The sequence below is a fragment of the Rhamphochromis sp. 'chilingali' genome (assembly GCF_963969265.1).
Source record: "Rhamphochromis sp. 'chilingali' genome assembly, chromosome: 2".
Taxonomy (NCBI): domain Eukaryota; kingdom Metazoa; phylum Chordata; class Actinopteri; order Cichliformes; family Cichlidae; genus Rhamphochromis; species Rhamphochromis sp. 'chilingali'.
The window spans coordinates 56,647,203-56,673,280 of NC_137930.1; the positions used below are offsets into that span (position 1 = coordinate 56,647,203).

Consider the following 26,078-nt stretch of genomic DNA (forward strand, 5'->3'; position numbering starts at 1 on the left):
GCAAAAAAAGGAGGAACAAGGGTGCTGCAGCCAGACCGTCACGTGACCTAAGACGTCGTCCAATTAGATGCAAAGAAAAAAAACTCGTCTTCCGGTTGTCTTCCTTCTTCAACAACCATGGTAAGCTCGTTCGCTCTTTATCTCATTATTTAATGCTGTCTAATTCATTGATAATTCTGTGAAATTGTCCGATTATATAGTCGCTTTACGTATTAACGCAATGACGGATAATTTACCTCAAAGGCGTCGAGGTTTAGTGCTGCTGCTAGTTAGCAAGCAGGCTAAGCCAGTAGCCCATTTTTTGAGCCTTCTGTGACTGTAAATACTGTAGTTTTTGCACAGTGTATGAACTTATGAGTGACCCTCTTTGTCCTAGCGGTTCCGTTTCTGTGGAGACTTAGACTGCCCAGATTGGGTACTTGCCGAAATCAGCACGTTAGCAAAAATTGTGAGTAAAAGAAACCATAAGAGATAAAGTTGTTACTGGCACCAGTTTATTGATTTTATTATTTTTTTTATAACGAATATATTTTCTATTCCATTAATGTAACAGTCAAGTGTCAAGATGAAGCTACTTTGTGCTCAAGTGCTGAAGGATTTGCTTGGAGAGGGCATTGATGTAAGTTGTTGGACATTTCTACAGGCTCGTCATATGTAGACTGTAGTTTTGAAACACACACACATCTGTGGTGTCTTCTCTCTTGCTTCATTTACAGTATGAAAAAGTCGGAAAGCTTACTGCAGATGCAAAGTTTGGTAAGTGTCTCTTGTGTTGTTTCTCTGAGAGAGATGCAACAATTACATTTCAAGGCGCTTAACATTTCTGTCTGCAGACATATGACTGGCTCTTTCTATTTAGATTTAAGATTCTAGAAGTTCCAACTTTATATTTTTATAATATTTGATCTTCGTGCATTTGATCAATCATAACATCTGCCTATCCTAACTGACCAGTAACCCTCCCTGTGGGAATACAAGTATTTGTTCACTTTATTCATTATTGTTGTTATTATTATTATTATTATTATTATTATTATTATTTATATTTATGTATTAACTGTAAAGATGTGTAATTACTATGTAAGATAATGTACTTAAAATGTGAAAATATGTACTTAAAGTATGAAAATATATAAAAAAAGATATGTATATAAAATCTCCAAACTATGGATCACAACATTTTTAGGCAAATCTGGCATGATCGATCAGAAAATGTTACATGTATTTGATGATTTGAGATGGAAATTATTTATTTATTTATTTTTGTTAATGACGCAACATTTAACTGTTGTGGTAGTTAGGGGGGAATGATGGCTGGGGGTGGAGCTGGTTTGATTGCAGAGGCCAACCAAATGGCCTCTGCAGTTACTATGTAAGTTAATCTCTCATTTGAATCAGTTAGCTTGTTGAGTTCTATTATTTTGTTAAAGGCAAGGCAAGGCAAGGCAAGTTTATTTGTATAGCACAATTCAACAACAAGGTGATTCAAAGTGCTTTACAGAGACATTAGAAACAAGAACAAATAAAAAGCATGATTTAAAATTGATTAAAACAAGCAAATAAACTAACTAACTAATTAACAAACAAACAAACAAACAAACAAACAAACAAACAAACAACAGTATATAAAATCAAAACAGATAAAATCAGAACAGTAGATAAAATCAGTAGTTAAATGTAAGTTTTGAAATTTAAGCTTAAAGTGTGGATTTGGTGCTTTATTCAAATGCAGCTGAGAACAGGTGAGTCTTCAACCTGGATTTAAATAAACTGAGTGTTTCAGCTGATCTGAGGCTTTCTGGGAGTTTGTTCCAGATATAAGGAGCATAAAAGCTGAATGCAGCTTCTCCGTGTCTGGTTCTGACTCTGGGAACTGATAAAAGACCGGATCCAGATGACCTGAGGGATCTGGATGGTTCATACTGGGTCAGGAGGTCATTGATGTATTTTGGTCCTAAACCATTCAGAGCTTTATAGGCCAGCATCAGAACTTTAAAGTCTATCCTCTGACGGACAGGCAGCCAGTGTAAGGACCTCAGAGCTGGACTGATGTGGTCCACTTTTTTGGTCTTAGTGAGGACTCGAGCAGCAGAGTTCTGAATGAGCTGTAGTTGTCTGACTGATTTTTTAGGTAGACCTGTAAAGATGCTGTTACAGTAATCAAGCCTACTAAAGATGAATGCATGGACTAGTTTTTCCAGGTCCTGTTGAGACATCAGATCTTTTATCCTTGAAATATTCTTGAGGTGATAGTAAGCTGACTTTGTTATTGTCTTAATGTGTTTTTCTAAGTTTAGGTCTGCATCCATCACTACACCCAAATTTCTCGCCTGGTTTGTGGTTTTTAGATGTATAGATTGAAGTTCTCTGGTGACCTGTAATCGTTTTTCTTTGGCGCCAAAGACTATTACCTCAGTTTTGTTTTTGTTTAGCTGGAGAAAATTGTGGCACAACCAGTCATTGATTTCCTCAATGCATTTACCAAGAGCCTGTACAGGGCCTCGGTCTCCTGGTGACATTGTGATATATATTTGTGTGTCATCTGCATAGCTGTGATAGTTTATTTTGTTGTTCTTTATAATCTGTGCCAGTGGGAGCATGTAGATGTTAAACAGAAGGGGTCCCAAGATGGAACCTTGGGGAACTCCACATGTGATACTTGTCTGCTCAGATGTGAAGTTACCTATTGATACAAAGTATTTCCTGTTTTCTACGTATGTTTTGAACCAGTTTAGTACAGTTCCTGAAAGACCTGTCCAGTTCTCCAGTCGTTTGAGTAATATGTTGTGGTCAACTGTATCAAATGCTGCACTGAGATCCAGTAAAACTAGGACTGACATTTTTCCACTGTCTGTATTCAGACATATGTCATTAAACACTTTGGTCAGAGCGGTTTCAGTGCTGTGGTTCTGTCTAAAACCTGACTGGAAGGCATCGTAGCAATTATTCTGTTTTAAGAAGTAACTGAGCTGTTGAGAAACTGCTTTTTCAATGATCTTACTTAAAAATGGGAGATTTGAGATCGGCCTGTAGTTGTTCATTTGTGTCTTGTCAAGATTGTCCTTTTTCAGTATAGGTTTGATTACAGCAGTTTTTAGTGATTCTGGAAACACACCTGATAATAAAGAAAAGTTGACGATCTGTAACAGGTCTGACTCTAAAGTCTTTGAGACCTTTTTGAAAAAACTTGTTGGCAGGACATCTAAACAGCAGGAGGAGGAGTTCAGTTTACCTAAGATGTCCTCCAGGTCTTTGCTGTTAATAGGTTGAAACTGTTTCATGGTGTTTAAACAGTTTTTTGGTGGACACAGTACATATCCTGGATCTGCTGTTGATGTACCAATTGCTTGTCTAATTTTTTGGATAAACACTATTTATAACTAGCGTTTCATTAAGTTGACTTTTTTATGAGCCCACTTATTTCTTAAAATAGTGTTAAAGCAACTCCAAAACGACACAGCAGACACAGTATTTGTGCAATAAACCATTGTTTGTGGAAAGCAATCTTGACCTATGGCTATTGTTTGAGCTTCCCTGGACAGGTCTAGCTACTCTGCCACTAACTCAGACTCCTCTCTCCGCACACCCTCCCAAGATGCTAACGCATAAAATACAGGAGAGACCTAATTAGGTGATCACTGCCAGCCTCCTGTGGCACTGCCCCCTGATATTGCTGCATCACCCCTACCCTGCAACTGTTGCAAACCACACCCTGCCCGTACAAGCTTATTTCCATGCATGTGTATTTTTGATATTATTTTGAATCTTTTTGGGGGAGATATTGTAACCCAGATTTTGTAAATTACACATGTGCCTCTAAGTCTTTGGCTGCTTGGTCCTTGATAAAAAGGTTTTGTGACTATGCCTGTTAAAAAGCAGTAATCCTACCTCATTTAAATTTGAACATTGTCAGGTTCAGCTTCAGGTTAATTTCTCTGGAAGTAGTGCTGTGCAGCTTCTAACACTGTCTAAAAAAGCAGCAAAGTCCACCATATTAAAATATTGAATATCTTCTTAAACCTTAATTTCATATTAGAGAAGAGTACAAAGCTACAAAAAACAAACAAATCTGGTTGCTGGCCTGAAGCTGGTCTTGTTGGTGTGGAAATAAAGTTCTGAGCTTTCATAGTGTTGTTAGTAGTTGCTAAAAGGCATGATAGCACAACCCTGAGTTCACATCATTTGTGGTGAGTTTTCTTCTTCTGGGCCCTGAGAACATTACAGTAGAATAGTGACTTAACAGTTTAAACATTTGGGGGTTGAATTCAGTGGCCAGGCCTCATTCTCATTCATTCTGTCGTTTGTGCTCCTGACTTGACGTGTGACCTTTGAGCTTGGAGCCTGCATGTTTTTTCTGTTGACACCGCTGATTAGACACATGGTAGTAGCCAGAGACCCAGATCGCATGACAAGTGATGATCTTGATGATAACAAATGGGTCACTTTGTAGTTTATCATGAATGAGTGGCTGGACAGGTGAGTTATTAGAACAGAACTTCATGAAAGTCATTAAAACATAGCAAGAGCACTCAAAGGGGTTCATAAGTGCACAAGAATTGGCTTTAAAGCATTAAAATTCTTTTTTTATGGAAGAACAGAAATTGGTGATTACACATTGTAAATGCACTAAGTTGTGCGGCATTCCTGGTCTATCTAATTTGCCTTACACATAAGTCTTTAACACTGTTCAACTTAAACTTTGTTTTTTTGGGTTTTTTTTTACAATTTCTGTCAGATAAGCTGTTTTGTGTCAATAAACCATTTTGCAGAGAGCGGAGACATCAAAGCTAGTGTGGCAGTGCTCAGCTTTATTTTCTCCAGTGCAGCGAAGCATGATGTTGACAGTGAATCTCTATCCAGTGAGCTACAACAGCTTGGCCTGCCTAAAGGTAAGCCTGTGTGTTTGTGTCCAAAGGTTGGTGTAAAAATAAATGCAGTCTACAACTTGATATGCACCGATCTGTTCTCATGCCTGAATCTTTGCCAAGAGCAAGGACAGCCAAACTTTCTAACAAAAACACAAGTGACTAGTTTAATCTAATATCCTGGGGAAATGTCTCACATGGGGATAATGTGGAACAAGAGCAGCTAAATGTAGAGTTTATGTTACAGGATTTTAATATTTTATTTCTAGAGTATGAGCACAGAAGTATAATAGAGGAAGGATTTTAGAAACTCCTGTATTGCATTAGTTCAAAATCATTTATTGTGTTTTTTAACAAATGTCCTCAGGATGATGTCAGAGGATATTATAGTTATTAAATGGGTGTGTAAGGGATCATTTTTGCCAAGTGAAACTGGTATACTGAAAAATGAGAAGCTGTAATGTATTTCTGTAATTATTATTTTTTTAACGTGTGCATGTGTATGAATGCATGCTGATTGTTATCATTGTTTTTCATATTGTGAATTGATTTTTGACTTAGTGAACCAAAGACAGTTTTCCACTAACATGGACAGTAAAGTTAGTCTGTTCTATTGTTTCCTATTCATGGCCTGTTGTGTTGGTTCTTTCCTTTTTAACTACATTCTATGAATGTGGATTGACAATAAAAGAAAAAAGCAGTACATCATGAACAACAAAGGCGATGCTGATTTACAGACTGGGTGGTGCATTGCTGTATCAACAACTCTATAAAAGTGGTGTTAACACATTTGCCTTACACATGGACAATCCCCCTTTTGAGGTTGAGTGGAGACACAAGCTAGCACGCTTCCAGTGGTCCCTCCCTGCATAAATCACAGCTTTGTGTCAGGAAGGCCATCTGTGCCACATCAGTCCACCCTTTGGAAAATAAGAAGCCCAAAGTTTCACCATGATTTTTGTGTGTTTCATTATAAATAAAAATGACAGATGGCTTTCTGCCTGAGATTTTGAGATTGTATGTTATGTTTCAGAAATAGTAAAAGGTTTATTTTATTTGATAAATATGAAATACTTCTAAGGACTTTGTAACTGTTAGATTTTCTTTTTAGTCGTCTGGTAATGCATAATTAGTTCTTCAGCTAATCGTCAGCTGAAACACTCAAATTATTTTTTTCTACTCAATATTTCTTTAGAGCACACTACAGGGCTGTGCAAGTCCTACGAAGACAAGCATGTTGCACTGCGGGAGAAATTAAGAGAGACAAGCCTGAGATGTAAGTATTTCTGCCCTTCCTATTCAAGAAAGAAGAGAAAATTAATGATGGCTGCTGCTGGGAAGTTGATGACTGAGCACTGGCATTCTGCTTTGTGATCAGTGGGTCGACTGGACTCTGTTTCTTGGCGAGTGGACTACACTTTGAGCTCCAGTGAACTGAGGGAGGTGAATCAACCAACAATTCAACTTAAACTGCAGAGGCAAGGAGCAGAATCAGGTGCCCCAGAGACAACTGTGGTGTCTGTTTCTGCTGACAAGTTCAGAGTGCTGCTTGCTGGTAAGTTCAGTATCTTTTAAAATACTTCCCTTTTTGTTGTCTTTTAATTTGCCAGACCTGTGATGTTATTTTTTTGTCTCTGTACTTTTTCAGAGCTCAAACAAGCCCAGGTTCTAATGAACTCACTACAATGAACAACAGACGTGACTTTCTGAAAATCGACGATAATGATGATTAACTGCCTAAAGTGCCATACTTACAAGTTGTACAGTGTTATGTATTCTTCCTAAAAAAATGTAATTCCTTGTGTCTCTCAACTGATATTTAGTTGTATTTTTCTACCATTTTAGTAAAAATTAGTAGAAATGTGTCCAGATTGTGTGATATTTGTTACTGAAGTAAAAAAATAATGATCATTGTTTAAAAAAGATGTTGCTTGTATCACTCAACACATTTAATTATGTTAATTATTTGTGTTTTACCTCTGTATGCTTATAAATAAAAACAATGTAAAACGTATCTGTCAAAAAGTGATGGCCAAAAAAAACTGGATTGATTATAATGTAGGTACAATAACACAAGATACTTGTGACACATATGATTTATTTAATACATAACGCCTCCGTAAATCATGTTGATTACAGCCAATTTAACAATGTGATCAAAGATATTAGACATTTTAAAAAAGTTGGAAATCACTTCCTGGTTTCCGCAGCGCCTACAATTCCCATCATGCATCGGTTTATTTGCTAGGAAACCCAAGTCTAGTATTTTATTTTAGCCGTTTTAAGTGAATAATAACAGCTAAGAATGAAAACCAAACAAACACACGTACACATTAGACCAAAAATAAATGAGAAATTGTGGGTTTTGTCACAGTTGTGCAGGTCTCGCGACATTTTAATGACTGGCGCGTGGTGATTGTACAACTTGTTTTGTAACACTGTTGGTTACGCATGCGATAAAAGCATTGGTCAAATGTTTAGCTGCACGGTATTTCAGCACAAAGACATATCCTCTGTAAATTTATATCAGCAGCTGCTGCCGTGCAGACAGTAAACGCTACAAGCTGAGTGCACTTAACGCCGAGCTCCGTTTCCTGGTTTCGGTGAGTTATGTACTTCTAATTTGATAAAGATGCAGCATTGCCATTTTTTTTTTTTACAACATGTTTTGGTTTATGCAAATACACAGAGCAGTATTTTGCTGTAATTGGATTAAGAGCATATTCAGGAGAACCTCAGGTTTGAAGTTTAATGTTAAAGCTTTGAGTTTTTTTTTTAGATGTGCATTGTGTTATTTTTTTGAACCCCAAAGCTGTATGTAAACATTTACAGTCATGATTGCAAGTGAGAAGGTTTTACCCATACTCCTGCACTCTATAGAGGACACAGGGTTCTGAAACATGCGTCATTTGGAAGTAATGTTATAAGCCTGGAAGTGACATTTTTTGACATAAGCTTTGACCTAATATTTGATGACAAGTTTTATTTCTGGAAGTTTCAGCCCAACCTTATTTGTTCAGCCAAAATGCCCGAGGGACCAGAGCTCCACCTGGCCAGCCTGTATGTGAACAGAATGTGTGAAGGAGTGCTGTTCAGGGGTCCCGTCATAAAGTCAGAGGTCAGCAAGAACCCTGATGTGCCCTTCACCTCTGAGGCCTATCGCATCACAGCTGCTTCCAGAGGGAAGGAAGTGAAGCTCACGCTGACGCCCATAAAGACAGGTGAACCAAAACAGCGAGTGAAAGCGGGACAAGTGGAACATCCCATGGACATAGTCTTTCGCTTTGGGATGTCAGGCTATTTCCGCTTCACCAGCGAGGATGAGCTGCCCAAACATGCCCACTTGCGTTTTTATTCCAAAGAGAAGCCCTGCAGAGTACTTAGCTTTGTGGATCCTCGCAGGTTTGGGAGCTGGGAGCCCAACGGGACCTGGCAGCCTGGCAGAGGTCCCTGCGTTATGTTTGAGTACAAAAAATTCAGGTTAGTGATGCTGAGTGTCACTTGCGTCTTCTGCCTCAACGCAATACAGTAGCACGGCCACACTGATCAGTAAAAAAACATTTTCAGGGAGAATGTTGTGACACACGTGTCTGACCGAGCCTTTGACAGACCCATCTGTGAAGTCCTGCTCAATCAGAAGTACTTCAACGGTATTGGAAACTACCTGAGGGCTGAGATCCTTTTCAGGTGATGCGCAAAGACAACATTACATAGATTAGCATGAGGGCCGCACTCATACTGACCTAATTAGACAGTAGCATCTTATGAGGATGTACAGCAAGATCTTTGCACTCGACCGGTAAATTGTTATCACCAAATCTGAAGTAAGGTGCATATCTCTACCCCTCGAAAGATTTACTCTGCTCTACCATTTTTATTCTGACTGATGTGTAAACATTCATAAAAAAATCATACAGGATTTTTGAAACATTTTAATTTTACTAATACCCATTATACAGATAATTGAAGACCTTAACTATGGCAAATGGATTGTTTCATTAGTGATGACTGAAGGTAGAAACAGTAACAGTGATATCAATGGCTTAACTACACAAGGTTTTGTTGAATCAGAGAGCTAACAAGAGTGTTTTTGTTTCCTAAAAGAAAAGACCTTCAGTACTGTTCTTTCCCTTTTTTTTTTCTAGGTCTAACATCCCTCCCTTTGTGGCTGCCAAAACTGTGCTGGAAGGTCTTGGGCCGGACGATTCATGTCAAAATGAGAATCCTGTGAAAAATGAGTCAGACACGAAGGTGAAAAAAGTGATTTTTTTTTTTTACATAACTTTCCCAAACCCTATGGCGTTATTTTTGTGACTCTATTCTGAGCTCACATAAAAAAAAATGTTGCAAGTACAAATGTTGCATTTTGAGGAGAAAATTATTTTGAGCAAAGAAAAGTTTAATTTGAGCGAAGAAAATTCATTGCTGCGTGAAAGAAATGTTCAAGTTCAAGTTCAACTTTATTGTCACTTCAACCATATACAGTTTAAAAATACACAGTGAGGCGAAACAACGTTCCTCCAGGAACCAAGGTGCTACAAGACAAGTTAGTGCAAAAAAAATAAAATAAAATAATATATAATATATCTAGTAATAATATTGTGCAAAAGAGCATTTACAGGTTGGTGTGTGCGATGGTTTGGTGGTGTAGGTCAGTGTGTTTGCGCTTGTGTTGGTTAGTCAGTCCAGTCTCAATGTTTTGAGGTATTTGAGTTAAGCTGAGTGATAATGTTAGTGTATGTGTGTGTGTGCGTGTTTATCAGTCAGTCCCTTTTTGCTGAGGAGACGGATGGCTTGTGGAAAAAAGCTGTTGCACAGTCTGGATGTGCGTGCCCGAATGCTTCGGTACCTTTTTCCAGATGGCAGGAGTGTAAAGAGTGTGTGAGAGGGGTGTGTCCGATCAGCCACAATGCTGGTGGCTTTGCGAATGCAGCGTGTGGTGTAGATGTCCTCAATAGAGGGTAGAGAGACCCCGATGATCTTCTCTGCTGTTCCCACTATCCGCTGTAGGGTCTTGCGGTCTGATATGGCACAGCTCCCAAACCAGACAGTGATGCAGCCGCTCAGGATGCTCTCAATAGTTCCTCTATAGAAGGTGGTCAGGATCGGTGGTGGAAGCCGGGCCTTTCTCAGTCTTCTCAGAAAGAAGAGACGCTGTTGGGCTTTCTTGTGCAGGGAGCTGGTGTTGAGGGACCAGCCGAGGTCCTTCTCCAGGTGTACGCCCAGGAATTTGGTGCTGTCAACGATCTCCACAGAGGAGCCGTTGATGCTCAGCGGTGAGTGGTCGCCTCGTGTCCTCCTAAAGTCAACAACCATCTCTTTTGTCTTGTCAACATTCAGAGACAGGTTGTTGTCCTTACACCAGTCCGTTAGTCTCTGCACTTCCTCTCTGTACGCTGACTCGTCGTTCTTGCTAATGAGACCCACCACGGTCGTGTCATCAGCGAATTTAATGATGTGATTTGAACTGTGTGTTGCTACACAGTCATGAGTCAGCAGTGTGAACAGCAGAGGACTGAGCACACAGCCTTGTGGGGCCCCAGTGCTCAGTGTGGTGGTGCTGGAGGTGCAGTTCCCGATCCGTACTGACTGAGGCCTTCCGGTCAGAAAGTCCAGGATCCAGTTGCAGAGGGAGGTGTTAGGCCTAACAGGCTCAGCTTTCCGATCAGTTGTTGGGGGATGATCGTGTTAAATGCTGAGCTGAAATCTATGTACAGCATTCGGACGTGTGAGTCCTTCTTGTCCAAGTGTGTCAGGGCAAGATGGAGTGCAGTGGAGATGGCGTCGTCCGTTGAGCGGTTATGGCGGTATGCAAATTGCATTGGGTCCAGTGAGGGGGGCAGCAGGGTCTTGATGTGTCTCATGACGAGCCGTTCGAAGCACTTCATGATGGTGGGTGTAAGTGCGATAGGGCGGTAGTCATTGAGACAGGACACAGAAGACTTCCTGGGCACGGGGACGATGGTGGTGGCCTTGAAGCACGTGGGGACAACGGCACTGCTCAGAGAGATGTTGAAGATGTCGGTGTATTTCAGTGTTTGCTATTATCCATATACACACACACAATAACAGCCCTGTTGCCCAGTTGTTGGCATTTGCTGTTGCTCAGATCTCTGGTCTGTGTGCTGACAGGCATCTGCAGACCTGCTCTCAGTGTGTCGCTCCCACTCTCAACATCTCTGCTCCCTGTATGCTCAACTCTTTCTCTACACCAGGGGTGTCGAACTCCAGGCCTCAAGGGCCGGTGTCCTGCAGGTTTTAGATTTCACCCTTAGTCCACACACCTGAATCAAATGATTAGTTCATTACCAGGCCTCTGGAGAACTTCAAGACATGTTAAGGAGGTAATTTAGCCATTTAAATCAGCTGTGTTGGATCAAGGAATCACTAGAACCTGCAGGACACCGGCCCTCGAAGCCTGGAGTTCCGACACCTGTGCTCTACACTTTATATATGTGCCACAAAATAAACCAATCACAGACTTGGATGCAGCTGCTGTTGTCTGTTCCCCTTGTCCGCACAGAGCTGGGTAAGAAAGCCTTTGTCCACTCTGCGCCTTTTTCGTGGAACATGTTACAGAAAGACTGGAAACTAACTGAATTGTTGTCTTTAAATGTTTTTAAAACTAAACTCAAAGGCCTACAGGCTGCCTCAATAATGTGTAATTGTTTTGTGTAATTTTAACTTTGTTTGTTCGTATGTATTTGTCTTGAAATGTGCTGCCTCTTGGCCAGGACTCCCTTGAAAAAGAGGTCTTTGATCTCAACGGGACATTCCTGGTTAAATAAAGGTTAAATAAAAATAAAAAAAAAATTCTGATAGGCTGTTTTGGTCTCCAATCAGCTCGCTAGCTACTGCATTCCAGAAACACTGTCCAAAGTGTAGCTAAACCCAGTGTAGTGGTTTGTTTTAACCTAGATTAAAAACAAAAATGGTCTTTATATTATATTCTAAAATAAAATAATTAAACATACTAACCAAAAATGATTTTAGCTACACTCTGGACAGTGTTTCTGGAATGCAGTAGCTAGCGAGCTGATTGGAGACCAAAACAGCCAATCAGAATTTCTGTATCCAAGTCTGTGATTGGTTGGTTCTGTGGTACATTTATAATGGTGTAGAGAAAGAGTTGAGTGTGGAGGAAGCAGACATGTTGACAACGGGAGCAACACACTGAGAGCAGGTCTGCAGATGTCTGTCAGCACACAGAGCATCTGAGCCAGAGCAAATGCCAACAACTGGGTGAGAAGGGCTGTTATTGTGTGTGGGTGTGTGTGTATATGAATAATAGAAAACAATGAAATGCATTTCTTTCACACAGGAATGAATTTTCTTCCCTCAAAATAATTTTCTCCTCAAAATGCAACATTTTTGCACTTGCAAAATTGTTTCCGTGCACTCAGAATAGAAGGACAAAAATAACGCCATAAAACCCAGACTCTTTCTCACAGTGTCTTTGTTTTATTCTTCTCAGAAGACATCGGTAAGAACAAAAAAGAAACTGATGACACACCAGACGGATGACTTGCTCAGTCTTTGTCATACAGTCCCTCTGGAAGTGGTGAACCTCGGTGGGTAGTCAAGTGTTTACAGTATGAGTTGCTCATGAGATGAACGCAGTGTTTAACAACTCGTGGTTTTTAGGTGGGAAAGGATATGATCCAGCCAGTGGGGACTTCTCCGACTTTGAGGCATGGCTGCAGTGCTACTATGTGGACGGGATGAAAACACTCCGGGACCATAATGGGAGAACAATATGGTTCAGAGTGAGTTTAAAGGAAATGCAACATAACAAAGCCAGATGATTTTATTTGTCACACAATTATGTGTCTACCTTTATAATTTTAGGGGGATCCAGGGCCCATGGCACCAAAAGGTAATGTTCTCAAGAAGTTTAGCAGCTCAGGTGAAATGTACATGAGAATGTCCATTAATTAATTTTTATTTATTTTTTAAGATTCAAAGTCACCCAAGGCAAAAAAGTGGGCAAAGAAAGATGATGACCATGATTACACAAACAAGAAAAAGGTGAGCATGAACTGTCTTTTGACCAACAGTGAGCTCCATGTTACTGTGCAAGAGTCTTGAGCCAACCCTCACTTTTTTTTCTTTAACTTGCTTGCTAAAAGCAAGAGCAACAAGAAAACATCCAAAGAAGAGCTTTGAATGTTCCTCAGGAAGTCTGAAGAACTATTCCTGTAGACTTCTTAAAGAAACAACAAGAAAGCTTGCCTAAGAGAGTTCAGGCTGTGTTGAAGAATAAAGGTGGTCATACCAAAAAAAATAGAAACAAGGGGTGGCTCAAGACATTTGCACAGTCGTTTGTATCCAACATCAGTTTCATCTCACCAGGGGGCCAGAGAAAGGAAAGCAAGGATCAAACAGGAAGGTGGGATGAAAACGCCAAAGAAAGAAAAGGATGCAGGTCTAGAGGAAGCTGAATCAAAGAGAAGGAAACCTGGCGAGACGCATGAAGTAAATACACCCCAGCGTGAAACAAGGTCAAATGCACGTAGGAGAAAGACCAGTAGTGTGGGAGTGACTGCAGGTGCGCCCATGAGTAAAAATGAAAATATTTTACCTAGTGGGGAGAAATGAAAACTGATTTATCTCATAGCTGTCCTTGTTGCAGGGTCACAGAGACGAACCATGAGAACGACCAGGTAGGATGGTAAAAGAAGAGGCACCCCCACTTTGGACACTTATGTTTTATACTATTAAAAATCCTTTTTTATTAATAAAAAAAAGTTTCTTCAAAACTTGTTGTACAAATTGTTTATTAATTTGATACAAAATAATCAAATCAAATTACTTTTAAACGGCGTATAAACAGTACCAATCATATAAAGTGTCCTCGTAAACTGTTAGTAAAACAGCAGCCAATTCAATGTAATCTTTAGCTTTCATGTAATGTCTAAGTGTTGATCCGTATTCCACTTCCATAAGGCTTAGTGAAATCCCACATGTTATCACATGATCAGCAATAGTGAGACAATCTGAAAGGGATTGAAGTCCAGAGTGATTCCTTCTGATGTAACCGGTACTGGCTGGTTGGGGTCTTGCTTCTCCAGGAGGTCACAGCTAAAAGAGGAAAAGACAAAGCTTTACTCATACAACACAGGAAAAAGAAAAACTACCAAACTAAAATAGAAACACTTACACCCAAGCTTCCCTGACTGGAAGTGCGGTTCTCAGAGTTGCAGTCACGCTGCTCCCATGCGACTCGTAAAGGCGGACTACGAGCACCCCACCTCTGTCCTCAGCCTGTTGTGGTAAATGATTAAAAAGCGAATAAAATGAGAACATTGTTTTCAGGAAGGGCAGTCTAAAGTTCCCACGCAAGACGATACAGATCTGATTGTTCACTTTGATACCTGCTTTATTGTCTCCAGTACGACAGCTTGAGAGGTCACAGAAAAGGCACTCCAGGGCACAGTGTCGGGGCTGCACTGGATTAACCTCAGAGGGAAATTGAGGTTGTAGGCGCACTGGATGACAGAGGCTTCTTGGAAGGATCCTATACAAACAGCACAATATTACATTAGACACAAATAACCAAACGTACTGGGTTTAAGCTTATCTTATTACCTATTTCCAAGATCACATCAAAAGGAAAAAAAACAAAAAAAACAGTATAACTTACTTGTGTGTGGCATGATTGCATATGTGAAGTGATGAATCCCCATATCAGCAGTGGCATCTGGGGCCTTGGGTGCTCTCAGTCTGAGATAAAGTGAGATGCAGGAGTTAAAATGTTGTATGCCTGAATTGTACTGCTTGTAGGAGTGTTGTAAATGAACAATGGGAACCTCACAGGGAAAGAGTCATTGTGTTCTTGTGCACAGAGTAGCCGTATTTGCAGTCGTTCAGCAGTGAGACTCCAAAATTGTGCTCTGACAAGTCGGCCCATTTGTGGCCCCAAACCTGAGAAAGGAAACGGATGACACAACGACATCCACGAGTAACACTTTTGTTACAACAGTGAAGTGTGACATAACAGTGAAAATTTGTGAATTTTAAGGTGAACACAGCTTTACAGTGTCGTACCTCGAATTTTGCCCAGTCCCACGAAGTGTTGCGATGAGTGGGTCTCTGCAAGTGGCCAAACTGGATCTCGTAGGTAGCATTGGGGCTGCGAACTCGCACAGGAAATTCAACCTTGAGAAACTTGTGAGATTCTGCCCACTGAACCTGAAATTGGAAGACGCAGCACGTTTTTTTGCTGAAAAATAAATCTTACATGCCTCAGTGCCACATTTCTGAAACATTACAGCCTACTTCTGTGCTGAACTTGATGTAAGGACACATGGCATCCATGATAATCTCCTGTGTGATTGTGCTCTTATCACTGATCCTCAGGGTGAAGCTGACACTGCCCCGCAGTCCGCCTGGTGACACCACATGAACTGGCTGCACCACCTCTGCCACTGGTTTCCTATTAAGTTTGTTTTTTCTGTTAGTTTTATGATACTGATATACTGAACAGTACTAAAATATTTGAACTTAAATGCATTTGACAGCAATGGCTGAAACCTTGTCTGGAGATGGTAGTCCATTACATCCCATGCGTCCCAGTACAGGGGGACATCGTCAAACATGACAAACTGGTTCCCAAGGCAACCATCAGAAATGCTTTCCCTGAAATCAACACAGTGGTGAGAAACTCACTGTTGCAAGTACAGTAGTAGACAATATGCACCTTTTACACGTCTTACCTGTTTGCGCTGATCAAACACAGCGATGCCAAAGTGCCATCTCTGTTTATGGCTGTCTTTAAAAGACCATTCTCCATGACGACTGTGCCATCAGCCTACAATTTTACACAGTTAACTAAATCAAATGGCAAAATAGATGAAATTTATGCAATCATCTTTCTATATGTAGCACACACCTGAACGGTGACAGAAACCGGAGTCACTGGCGGTGTGTCTTTCACGGGAGACACACCGATGCTGGAAGCTCTCACCAGAGCTATAGTGCCACACATAACAGTGAACGTCAGATATGAAGTTTATTGTGTGAGGAGCACAATATAGATATACTGGAAATACACAACAAACCTAGACCACTTTTTTCAGCTCCCTCTTGAATCTGGACAACTTCAAGACGTTCCCAAGGCAGAGAATTGAACACGGCCATGGAGCTACCTTTTGCCACCAGGGCTTCACATGCGTCACGCAGAAGTGCAGCACCACCACTGCGGATATCTGAGACAGGATGTGTGAATCAGAATGTGAATACTTTATTAATCCCAGAGGAAATGATGGGGGCACAGCGCTCCAGGTCGGTAAGAACAGTAACTACCTAAACGAAATTAAATATTACAATATATTACAAAGTTACAAAAGCTCTAATAAATACAAATGGCTCAAATTAGAAATTTCCCAGCATATTATGCTAATTAAATAGTTAACATTGAAAACTTTCTGGAAACTGTAAATAAGCACTGCGCTGATTTAAGCTGCAATTAAAAGCTGTAAAAACTCACCTTCATAATATTTCAGAGCATCCTCCACCACCATCTCTATACAGCTGCCAGGAATCACGTCGTGAAACTGGTTTAGTAGAAGCAGCCTGCAAATGGGAAATTAACAACACATTTTCAACCTGCAGACACAAAGACTCACAGTGTTTAGTCCAATAAAGATTGTGTTTGAACCTCCAAAGCTCTTGCAGTTTCTCAGCAGGGTATGGAAACGTGTTGTTGCGGTACAGCGCCAAGCTGCTGGCTATCTCAATATCATGAAGCAGCGTCTCACACTGGCGGTTTCCTCTTTTTATCTAAACAAAAAAAAAAAAAAAAAAAGGCAGGCAATTAAAATGACATACAGCAATCAAACACATGAAATATTTTTGAACTGAAGCATAATTTTATAGATGTAAGGTATAAACTTTGCATGAATCACTGTACTAAGCAGGATTACGTTCTGTTCTACAGGTAATAGTTCTTAAATCCCTTTATATACTCTTGTGTATCTTATCTAGCTTCTCTATCATAATAATTAACTATTCCTTATAAATATATTAAACAATCATGACTGTATAGTGATCTAAGCAGCTTCCCACACAGTCTACCTAATTGTCAAAGCCGCTATCCTATGTAAACCTACTGTAAGAATATATATATACACATATAAATTTTTTTTATTACAAATAGTATTACTGTGGTCACTCCCTGTTTTCCATCTGTTTTCTTTTCCACACAGATGAACAAGTTGTGGACTATATAATGACGACTATAACTATTATTCTACCTGTGCCTGTGTGGTGTATGTTCCATTGTGTAGCTCCAGAAAGAGCTCCCCCGTCCACGTGCACAGCAGAGCTGAGTCAGCCTGCAGCCGAGTGAAAAGCTCATCAGGAGTGGACATCTGGACTCTGGAGAGATGAGCACGAGCTATGACATCTCTGGTTAAACCTTTGTTAGTTATTATGACGCAAATACTGAATGACTCATTGACTCTATTGAAATTTAATCTACTGTACTATTTTGTAAAAATAACACAATGACATAGCTAGACATAACTCATCCTTTTTATTTCCTTTTTTTTTTACTTAAACAAGCTTGAATCAGCCTGATTTACACACCCTTCCCTTTAAAAACTCCTGGAAATGACAAAAGAAGAGTTATGACTAAATCGATCAAGAGAAGTGTTTCTGGATCATTTCTGGGCCTTGGTCATTGTTATCAATGAATTACATGTTAATGTAAGAGACAGGAACTGACTTAGGAAGTCCATTTGTGTCCTGAACAAGGCGCAGTCTGTCTAGCATGAGCTGTGTGGGTCCGCCACCACCGTCGCCAAAACCAAAGAGTGCTGCGCTGTGATTGGCTCTGCCCTTGTCTTTGTTATTTTTCAGAGTTTTTACCAGCTGTGGGCAGAGAAAGATCCCCCTGAATTAAATCTTTCATGAGAACAGACTCAGCATTCACCGTGTTTTGGATACTTTAATCTAACTTACATCTTCGACCTTGCCTTTCATTTCGTAGGAATTTCCAGGTGGGAAGTGAGTTAAAACTGTCGAGCCATCCAGGCCTTCCCAGAAAAACGTGTTGTGCTTTGAGAAAGAGAAATAAAGACTGAAAATTAAAACCTTCAACTGTTTTTACAGACATGCACTGTGGGAGATGTGCACTTACAGGAAAGGTGTTGACCAAATTCCAGCTTAGCTTCTGGGTCAAAAAGTTGGAAATGCCACAGCCCTGCATTATTTGCGGAAGCTGAGCAGAGTAGCCAAACGTATCAGGAAGCCAGAACTGTGGGACATTTAAAAAAATTCACATTAAATCAAATCAAAACAAAATCAAAAAGCCTCAAGAAATGTAGCTGATAAGCTGCCAGAAAGGTTAACTCTTATGAGTTCATACCTCTTTGCAATACCTCCCAAACTCTTTGTTAAAGAAACGCTGGCCCTCCAGGAACTGCCGGACCATGGACTCACCCGAAGGCAGATTTCCATCCTAACAGGCAAATATGTCAAATATATCAAGGCAGTTTACATGATATATAGTATTGCCTTTACTTTTAAGATGAAGTTTACCATTTCCACCCATGTGCCTCCAACTGGAATGAACTGTCCTTTCTTCACATAGTGTTGAATTGAGGAGAAGAGTCCAGGGTACCAGCTCTTTACCCACTGGAACTGCTGGGCCTGCACAAAAACAAAACAGTCAAAACTGGAGGGGACTGCTCAGATATTCAGAAGTGTTACGAGACATGTAAAGCTATGTTAGTGTGAAATTACCTGAGAGCAGGTAAAGACGAACTCTGGGTTCTTCTCCATTAAACGAATCACTGTCACCCAACTTCGGCCACATTTTCTAATGGTCTCCTCATAGGGCCACAGCCAGGCTATGGGTAAAGAATCATAATTATTGTTAGTATTTGAACTTAACTGACTATTAGATTTTCACATTTTGTATATTGAAAAATAATACAAAATCTATACTACCTATGGAAATCTATTTCTTACATTTTTTTTCATCCATTTCACAGTACTGTTACTGATGTTGCATAAATGCTTGTTATCCACCTGGATTATAATTTGTAAATGTGGTCTGACTGTGTCTCTACCCGAAGGTGGTGCTGTTCACCCTGTCTTTGTGAGTTTCCCCAGTGTGCTGAGTTTCAGAGGACAACTGATGACTGGTCAAAAAACTGATTACATAGATTTTTTCAGCTGTTTCCTTATTCACAAGCAGCCAGATCAGCAGATAAACAATACTTTCCTCCTCCATATTTACTTGCTCCTAACAAGACCGTGGCTTCAGTGGAAAAGTCAGTATTATGATTTCCATGTTAGAGTCTGTTTTTAAATGCAATGCTGCCTGAGAGCCTGAAGACCATCACATTCATTATTGTTTAATGACCTCATTATGACTTTTGGTCTTGTCCACAGATTTTGTCTGATGCTTTGAATCCTTTGACAATATTATGCGCCGTACATGACGAGATATTTAAGCTCTTTGCAATTTTACGCTGAGGAACATTATTCTGAAATCGTTCCACAAATTGTAGACGCAGATTTCTTGCAGATGGTTGAGCCTCCAAGATACTCTGCTTATACTTAGTCGTGTTACTGACCTGTTGCCAATTTACCTAAATATTTCAAAATTGCTCTTCCAGCTGTTTCTTTTTAGTACCGCTTACTTTTCCAGCCTTTTCCTGGCCCCAATCCTAATTTATTCGAGACATGCTGCTACTATAAAGTTCATTAATAAAATACAGGTTTACAAGATTTGCGAACCATTGAATTCTGTTTTTATCTACATTTAAACAGTATTTTGACTGTTTTGGAAATAGAGTTGTAGTTTTATTACAGCAGATCCACATCAACACCGGCCATCACATTTTAAGCAGCATATTGTAAGTGGCATTGACATTTTCCATCCACGTTAAAGTATAGTGATTACTACTTAAGGTGAGGAGAGCAGTGCCGACTTGAGATCTGTCGTATATATTGAAAATATCTGCTGTGAATAGTCCTGGGCTCTATTCCAGGAAGGCAGTAGAATAAGCTCTGAGTTTAAGAATAAACTCTGAGTGGATGAACTCTTTCCAAGTCTTTAATAAATGTAAAGTTTTATCAGTAAAGGCAAACATGTTATAAGAAATGTCTCAGCTGTTATAGATATTAATTAGTTTTGTGAGGATGAGTCGTTTTAAATAAAACTCACAGATCATGTTGGGGAAAAATAAAGCCATAACATTTCCTGGGAATCATCTGAAGGCTTAAATTTCAGACACCATACTTTTCAAAATGTTAACACCATTTAATGTCTGAATCTCAATATGTGAGCAAATTTCAACATGAAATCCTCAGAGTGCGATCAAACTCTCTGCAGGCTGCATTGCTCATCTTCAATCAAATGTTCACATCATCTCTAAAATTCCAGCGGTCATACATATTTTCAGTAAGTGCAACTGATTACAAACACGACAAATGACTGAGTGAGTTGTGCCTCTAAAGCTTTATGCACATCATTGTTAAACTGCGACTGCTACAGTAACATACAGTAAATGTCTGCGGTACAAGGAGACTGACTATCTGACACCATTAATGTCCACAGAGTTAGACTCATAGACACACAGATTTTATTCTGAGCTGATTATAAATCTGTTACATAATTAGCTCTCCGACCTCATATACTGAAGACTGAATGACCTTAAAATCACTATGGTTAAGTATACGAAATAGCATTTAGGTGTTTGTAAAAATGTAAACTTCTGCAGTTTAATTCACTCCACTACAGTTTGGCACCATGAATGACGAAATGAATCAGTGTCAGCCAGCTGGGTCAGCTGGTTCTGAGTCTGTTACCTTGGTAACTGACTCATTATTGAAATGACCTCTCTTTCTGGAAAAGAAAACCTGAGTTTCCCTCATCTTACGTCGAGTTGTTAGTTAAACCTGCTTTGTGGAATAGAGCCCTAGTTTCTGAATCGCTGCAACCCCCCCTGAATTCTTTCTTCTCATAGTCTGGATTGTTTTGTTTGTTACTTTGGCAGAGCTCACCCTACAATTTTCATTGCATTTTGGACTGCAGTGGAACTGGTCATCTTTGGGAAAAGAGCGACACTTTGTCTGGCCAGGTGGACTCAACTAGGACTTAATCAAACCTAAAATAAAAACATTACCCGAGTCTATGTGGCAGTGACCCATTGCATGGACAGTATGCTGGCTTTCTCCATTCCGCTGGTTGAAGAAGGTGCCTGCCAGACTATGTACTTTAGCAAAAGAACTGGGGTCAGAGGGGTCACAGAGGTTCACCATCTCATTGACGGTGAAGAGCGCCTGGTAGCCTCGCTGCTCTTCCTCTCCAAGCTCCTGTGAAGAAGAGTACAGAATGTCATGTTTGGCTTACAATGTTTTTTTAAGTAATGTATCATCATGCACTATTTTTGGTTGATAGTACCTTTACAATGTCAACAAGCATCTCAAAGTCTGTCAGCAGCTCTCTTACATCCCCGTTGAATACAACGAGCTCAGCTTTCTGTACAGAAAACTTCCGGTTTGGATCTGGAGGTGCAATCTGAGAGCCCTGACCAGCTCCAAAAAGCCCGTTGCAGGCCATTTCCACATACAGGGTGAGACTAAACAGAGACACAGATATGCGTAAATTTGGGGTTAAAGCTGTCTAAAAGATGTGGTTGCTGCTGATTCAGCAAAAATAAGATCAGATCAACTCACCTGTGCGGCTCCTCATCCTGCAGACACTCAGAGAGGATGTAGCTCGTCTTTTCACCTTCTTTAGTCAGGCCCTACAAATACAAACAGCATGAATAAGGTGGAGGTTAAGCCGAATATTTCTGCACTTTTGCCTTTAAATAAATTTGCCGCTGCGTTACCTGAACTGGCTGCTCGTCTCTCCAAACCATTGCTTCTCCATCACTTTCCCACAGAAGATGAACCGCTTTTCCTCTCCAGGACTCTGGGATTTTCAGAGTGACTTTAAACCAGCAAGTCCACCACCTTCAACAATCATCATACTTGAATTAGTGGCAAGATCAGAGGGAATAATAAATCCCAGAGTGATAAAAATCTGTTAATCTTACTTACGTTGGTCCAAAGGTATCGCCAACTTTACATGGGTCAAAGATCTGTTTGGAAGCTTCTGCGAACGTGATCCGCTTAGGGGTGAGGAAACAGGCAAGTGATTCCAGGGGGCAAGAGTCTCCATAAAGCCTGGGAAGACCAAACCATTTAAAATTCATAGAAATCCATAATCATAAATCATAATCTCCATTTCCACGTTGAAGCTTTAAAATACCTTCATACTGAGACTCTAAAATCAGAAAGTCCTTTCATACTGGCTGTGTGACTGATGAAAATATCAGTTAAACTACAGCAGCCTTTTTTGTGGTAAAGTCACATTTTGAATTTTTATAATAAAGAAAAGTGGAAAAAAAGTGCATTTCACTTAAAGGAAGTTGTACTCTAATGCATCATAACTACTGGGACACTTAACGCAATGTTGCCTGCAATATGTATTGCATACATGCTTTCCACAGTTATTAAGAAAACAACTCTCTGTATAAATGCAATGGGCTAAATAAATTGCATTTTCCCCTCGCAGTATTTTGCAGTCACGGAGACTCACGCTGACGTATAAGGTAACAGAAAGCAACAACTTTATCTCTGCTGTACTACATCGTTAAATTCGGATTCTCCACGTCAGTGCAGCTGAATGAAAGAAACCTTACCGTCCTCTCAGATTGCAGTCAGTGAAGTAAATATCCGAGATGAATTTCTCTGCTCTCTCGAGGAGAGTGCGCCTGTTCTTCAGCACAGGCAGGTGATACATAACGACAAAAGCAACCAAACGCTCGCAGACTTGCAGCTGCAGCACCGAGAACAGCTAGACTTGATGTGAAAAATTAGCTCAATTCTTCACACGAGACCCCGGAAGTAATAAGGTTTTATTATTGCACTTGAAGGAATTATCCGCTAGATGTCACTATTGTCCAAAAAGAAAAACCCCGACAGTAACGAACACGTTTTATTCTTTAAGAAATCACGAAAGGCAGATTGACTCAAAAATGTAAGACAGATTGTATTTGAACATTTTTAATGATGAGTTTTGTCTGCATTTGTTGTACACAAAAAACTGTATAGCTCACTATGACAAACATACCATTTGCCACATCTTGACACATGTAATGGTGCATTTATTTTTAAAATCCCAAACAAAACAAAACAGTATAACAAGAATAAAATTTGATGAGCAGACAAAATAAATAAACGAGTAACAATTACAAGAAAAAATATATTAATGTGTTAAAGACCTGGCACACGGAGGGAGCATTTTATTGTGACAAAACGAATCACCTCATGCTTATTTTGCTTTAAGATTGTACTTCTCATTTACACAGGCTTTTTAATCAGTCTAAACATTCTGATATAATTTCCAGTTCATCCATCACCTCCACACATTACAGCTTTCACCAGACAAACACGCTTTAACCAGGGATTAACAGCTCCACATGGTCATTACTACTGCAGGAAGATGGAACTGACTACGTCTGTAAAATACACAAAGCAATAACTCATCTCAAATTATACAAAAGAATGGCATAAAGAAAGGCTAAGGGAAACCTGATGAGGATAACATGTTAACTTTCCAGCAGTCCTGTGGTTAACTGTACAGCCTACAGGCCAACTAAGAAGCTATCAGGAGTGCTGGGGAGTTAGTCTTGTGATCCGACTGCCGGACAGAGGGTTAGGGGTCAGCCCACGAGTGGCTGGAAACACAAAAGGCTTTTTTTCCTCAACATTTTTCACAATGAAGGAGCTGTGTTTGAATGAAGCTAAGCACCCTTTTATTATGAAATGCATAAAGCAACTGTAAGTACAGGGTTGTTGGAATTGTGGTATAGCCCATCCCTCTAGGGCCATCCTATCATCAGAGATGTCTGTCAAATCCTATCCCCCTATTGTTTGAACTGTGGTTGGGCTTTCCACCATGCCAGGACAGCCCTAGGGAATGGGTGCCATGATCTGACTTGACCTGAGATTTTCACCAGTTCAGCTCTTGGCTCTTGCCCGGTAGACTCTGTGTGAAGCTCTCCTTAGGAAACACACCACATCATGTCAGATAAATAAAGTGGAATTAAAGAGGACAGCTGTTCCTCTTGCATGCAGTTTAAAACATCCAGCATGAAGGCCTACCATCTTCTGCCTGCCACAACACAGCAAAAGGACTCCAGATTGTGGCTTGAGAGAAAAAAGTACTTCCCAAAACCCTAGAGCCACACGCAAACTTTATCATGTGATGTGATTAAACCTTGCATGCCTTTATAAATCTCCAAAGTGACCCATGGGGCAAAAAATAAATAAAGCGAGTGATGCAAAGGGACAAAAGTCTTAAGGATGTTGAAGTTTCTGAGCTCCTTTGAAGTGTGATTCAGAACAAGGAGTTATACTCTTGAGCCATACTCGTCCTTGTCTCCAGTATTGTATCCAACATGCATGCCTTTGTCTCGTCCAGCAGCAACTCTAAAAAAAAAAAAAACAACAGGTGATACTGTGCTTTAAAGAAACACAGTTATAGTTACCAGTGAGGTGTAAGAAATGATGGGGGGAGCATTTAGACAAAGATGTAACGTTAAACACCTTTCAATCCCTTCCAGGATGTAATTTGGAATGAGACTGTGACATAGCCTTTCATCTCCAAAAGTATGCATTTATGTGTTTTGGAAGGCATTGTCAGCACTGCTGAGCCTCACAACAATAAGGTCTTCGGTTTGAACATCCTGGATAGTTGCAGGCTGTGTGGCGTTTGCATGCTCTTCCTGTGTGTGGATAGATTTTCCCAAGATACTGCACCTTAGATTAATTGGTGATTTGAGGTACAGAAAGTGATTAAAAACACAAAGAATAAAGTGCTGTATGAACATATTTAAGTTTCACTTTAACTGCTTGAGTGGTCAGCAAGAAAAGTGCTGTAGATACGTCGGTCCATTTCTCCCCTCTGGTTAATACTAACCTATCCTTACATATTTAAACTAACATTGTTTTCCATATCTAAAAGTATGAATGCAGTAGTATACTCACATATCACTCCTCACCAGTGTGGAAGTTATCAGAATTTAAAAACAGCTATAACATTACTTCCTCTAGACATAAAATTCTACATGCTTGTTTTTCTAGGTCAATTATTTTCATATATTTGTAACTATGTATCACAAGAATTACATAATAAGTTACAAAGTAACCCCATAAACATTGTCTAGTGTCCTACTAGTTGTTTATAGAAAACCATAACTGCACAAAAATGGGTTTATGATTCATGTGTTGTCACACTGCCAAGGAGTGACTAAGAGTGGCACAAGTGAATGCACACACGTTTCCCACCTATAAAATCCATTTAACGAGGGCACAACCACTATCAACTCCTGGACTTTTAAACTCTATATTTGATTGTCAGTTAAAGCAATCTGTCTCACTGTGTCAAATTTACATAGTCTTGTGTACTTTGTATTCCAGGCTCCATATCCAGTCATATAAAAAGCCAGTCAAATTCTTGTTGTACTTAGATATTTAGACTTCCTTAAAAAGTGTGGGGCAAACCAGGTTTGAGCGCCTTGACAACATTGTTCAAGGAATGGAAATAATCAAGCAGAGCAGATGTGGTTTAGTTAAAAAACAAAATGCATACAATAAGTTATTGTTCAGCAAGGGATGTTTTCTGTGATTTTGCCCTTTACCTACCTTTTTTGCCTTAATATGCAGCACATCAAGGTGACAATGAAAACAAGTCCCAGTGTACAGCTCACCAGTATGGGAACCAGTAAACCTGCAGAGCAGCATAAATATATATTTTGTCATAAGTGGCGATTATTGTTAAATAACAATTTCTAATGGGGTATGTTTATATTTCAGAGGCCTAAATATAAACTTGAATTTTCATGTGACATATCATAAATGAACAGAAATCAATACTTAGTAAGTCTTAATAATAAGGCTTTACTTTTAGACTTAGATGTGTTTAGTGATCTAAGAAATACTTAAATAATTAATAAATTATTATTATAAACCTTCATGTTATGTATTGTGGCTTAACATGATTATACATGTCTGTTTAAAAATTGTTTACTGAGCCTAAAGCAACGTACCAGTGTTTATCCAAGAGAGGTCGTCTGAGTAACAGAGAGAGAGAGAGAGAGAGAAATAGTGAAAATGCATTTTAACAGATTTTAACTCAGATAAGGA

General features: G+C 39.8%; 3 protein-coding genes across 8 annotated transcripts; 2 read left to right on the top strand and 1 right to left on the bottom strand.

The window, feature by feature from the left end:
- The first annotated feature begins 38 nt into the window (after positions 1-38).
- Positions 39-6,877, top strand: commd4 (COMM domain containing 4). The gene is made up of 8 exons (XM_080861182.1): positions 39-120; positions 377-448; positions 554-619; positions 717-756; positions 4,770-4,889; positions 6,061-6,141; positions 6,244-6,420; positions 6,514-6,877. The coding sequence occupies exons 1-8, from the start codon at positions 118-120 to the stop codon at positions 6,552-6,554; spliced, it is 600 nt and encodes a 199-aa protein (XP_080717308.1). The 5' UTR covers positions 39-117; the 3' UTR covers positions 6,555-6,877.
- Positions 6,878-7,017: 140 nt separating this feature from the next.
- Positions 7,018-13,623, top strand: neil1 (nei-like DNA glycosylase 1). Of its 6 annotated transcripts, none has more exons than XM_080861133.1 (10): positions 7,018-7,468; positions 7,861-8,345; positions 8,433-8,552; positions 9,011-9,116; positions 12,340-12,436; positions 12,510-12,631; positions 12,714-12,741; positions 12,823-12,893; positions 13,218-13,413; positions 13,498-13,623. In XM_080861133.1, the coding sequence occupies exons 2-10, from the start codon at positions 7,891-7,893 to the stop codon at positions 13,530-13,532; spliced, it is 1,230 nt and encodes a 409-aa protein (XP_080717259.1). In that variant the 5' UTR covers positions 7,018-7,468; positions 7,861-7,890; the 3' UTR covers positions 13,533-13,623. The 6 variants fall into 6 exon arrangements, with proteins under 6 accessions (XP_080717259.1, XP_080717262.1, XP_080717260.1 ...); XM_080861136.1 differs by having other exon boundaries at positions 12,343-12,436; XM_080861134.1 differs by having other exon boundaries at positions 7,867-8,345.
- A 42-nt stretch (positions 13,624-13,665) lies between these two features.
- On the bottom strand, positions 13,666-22,769 carry man2c1 (mannosidase, alpha, class 2C, member 1). The gene is made up of 26 exons (XM_080861123.1): positions 22,571-22,769; positions 21,927-22,052; positions 21,716-21,839; positions 21,558-21,628; positions 21,283-21,460; positions 21,005-21,194; positions 18,612-18,718; positions 18,408-18,518; positions 18,235-18,327; positions 18,007-18,123; positions 17,829-17,924; positions 17,593-17,738; positions 17,120-17,243; positions 16,525-16,646; positions 16,354-16,439; positions 15,926-16,072; positions 15,757-15,836; positions 15,581-15,675; positions 15,399-15,503; positions 15,144-15,300; positions 14,913-15,056; positions 14,680-14,789; positions 14,509-14,588; positions 14,240-14,382; positions 14,026-14,129; positions 13,666-13,946 (listed from the first exon to the last, which is right to left on the bottom strand). Exons 1-26 carry the CDS (start codon positions 22,669-22,671, stop codon positions 13,835-13,837), a joined length of 3,069 nt encoding a protein of 1,022 aa, XP_080717249.1. The 5' UTR covers positions 22,672-22,769; the 3' UTR covers positions 13,666-13,834.
- Between the last annotated feature and the right edge of the window lie 3,309 nt (positions 22,770-26,078).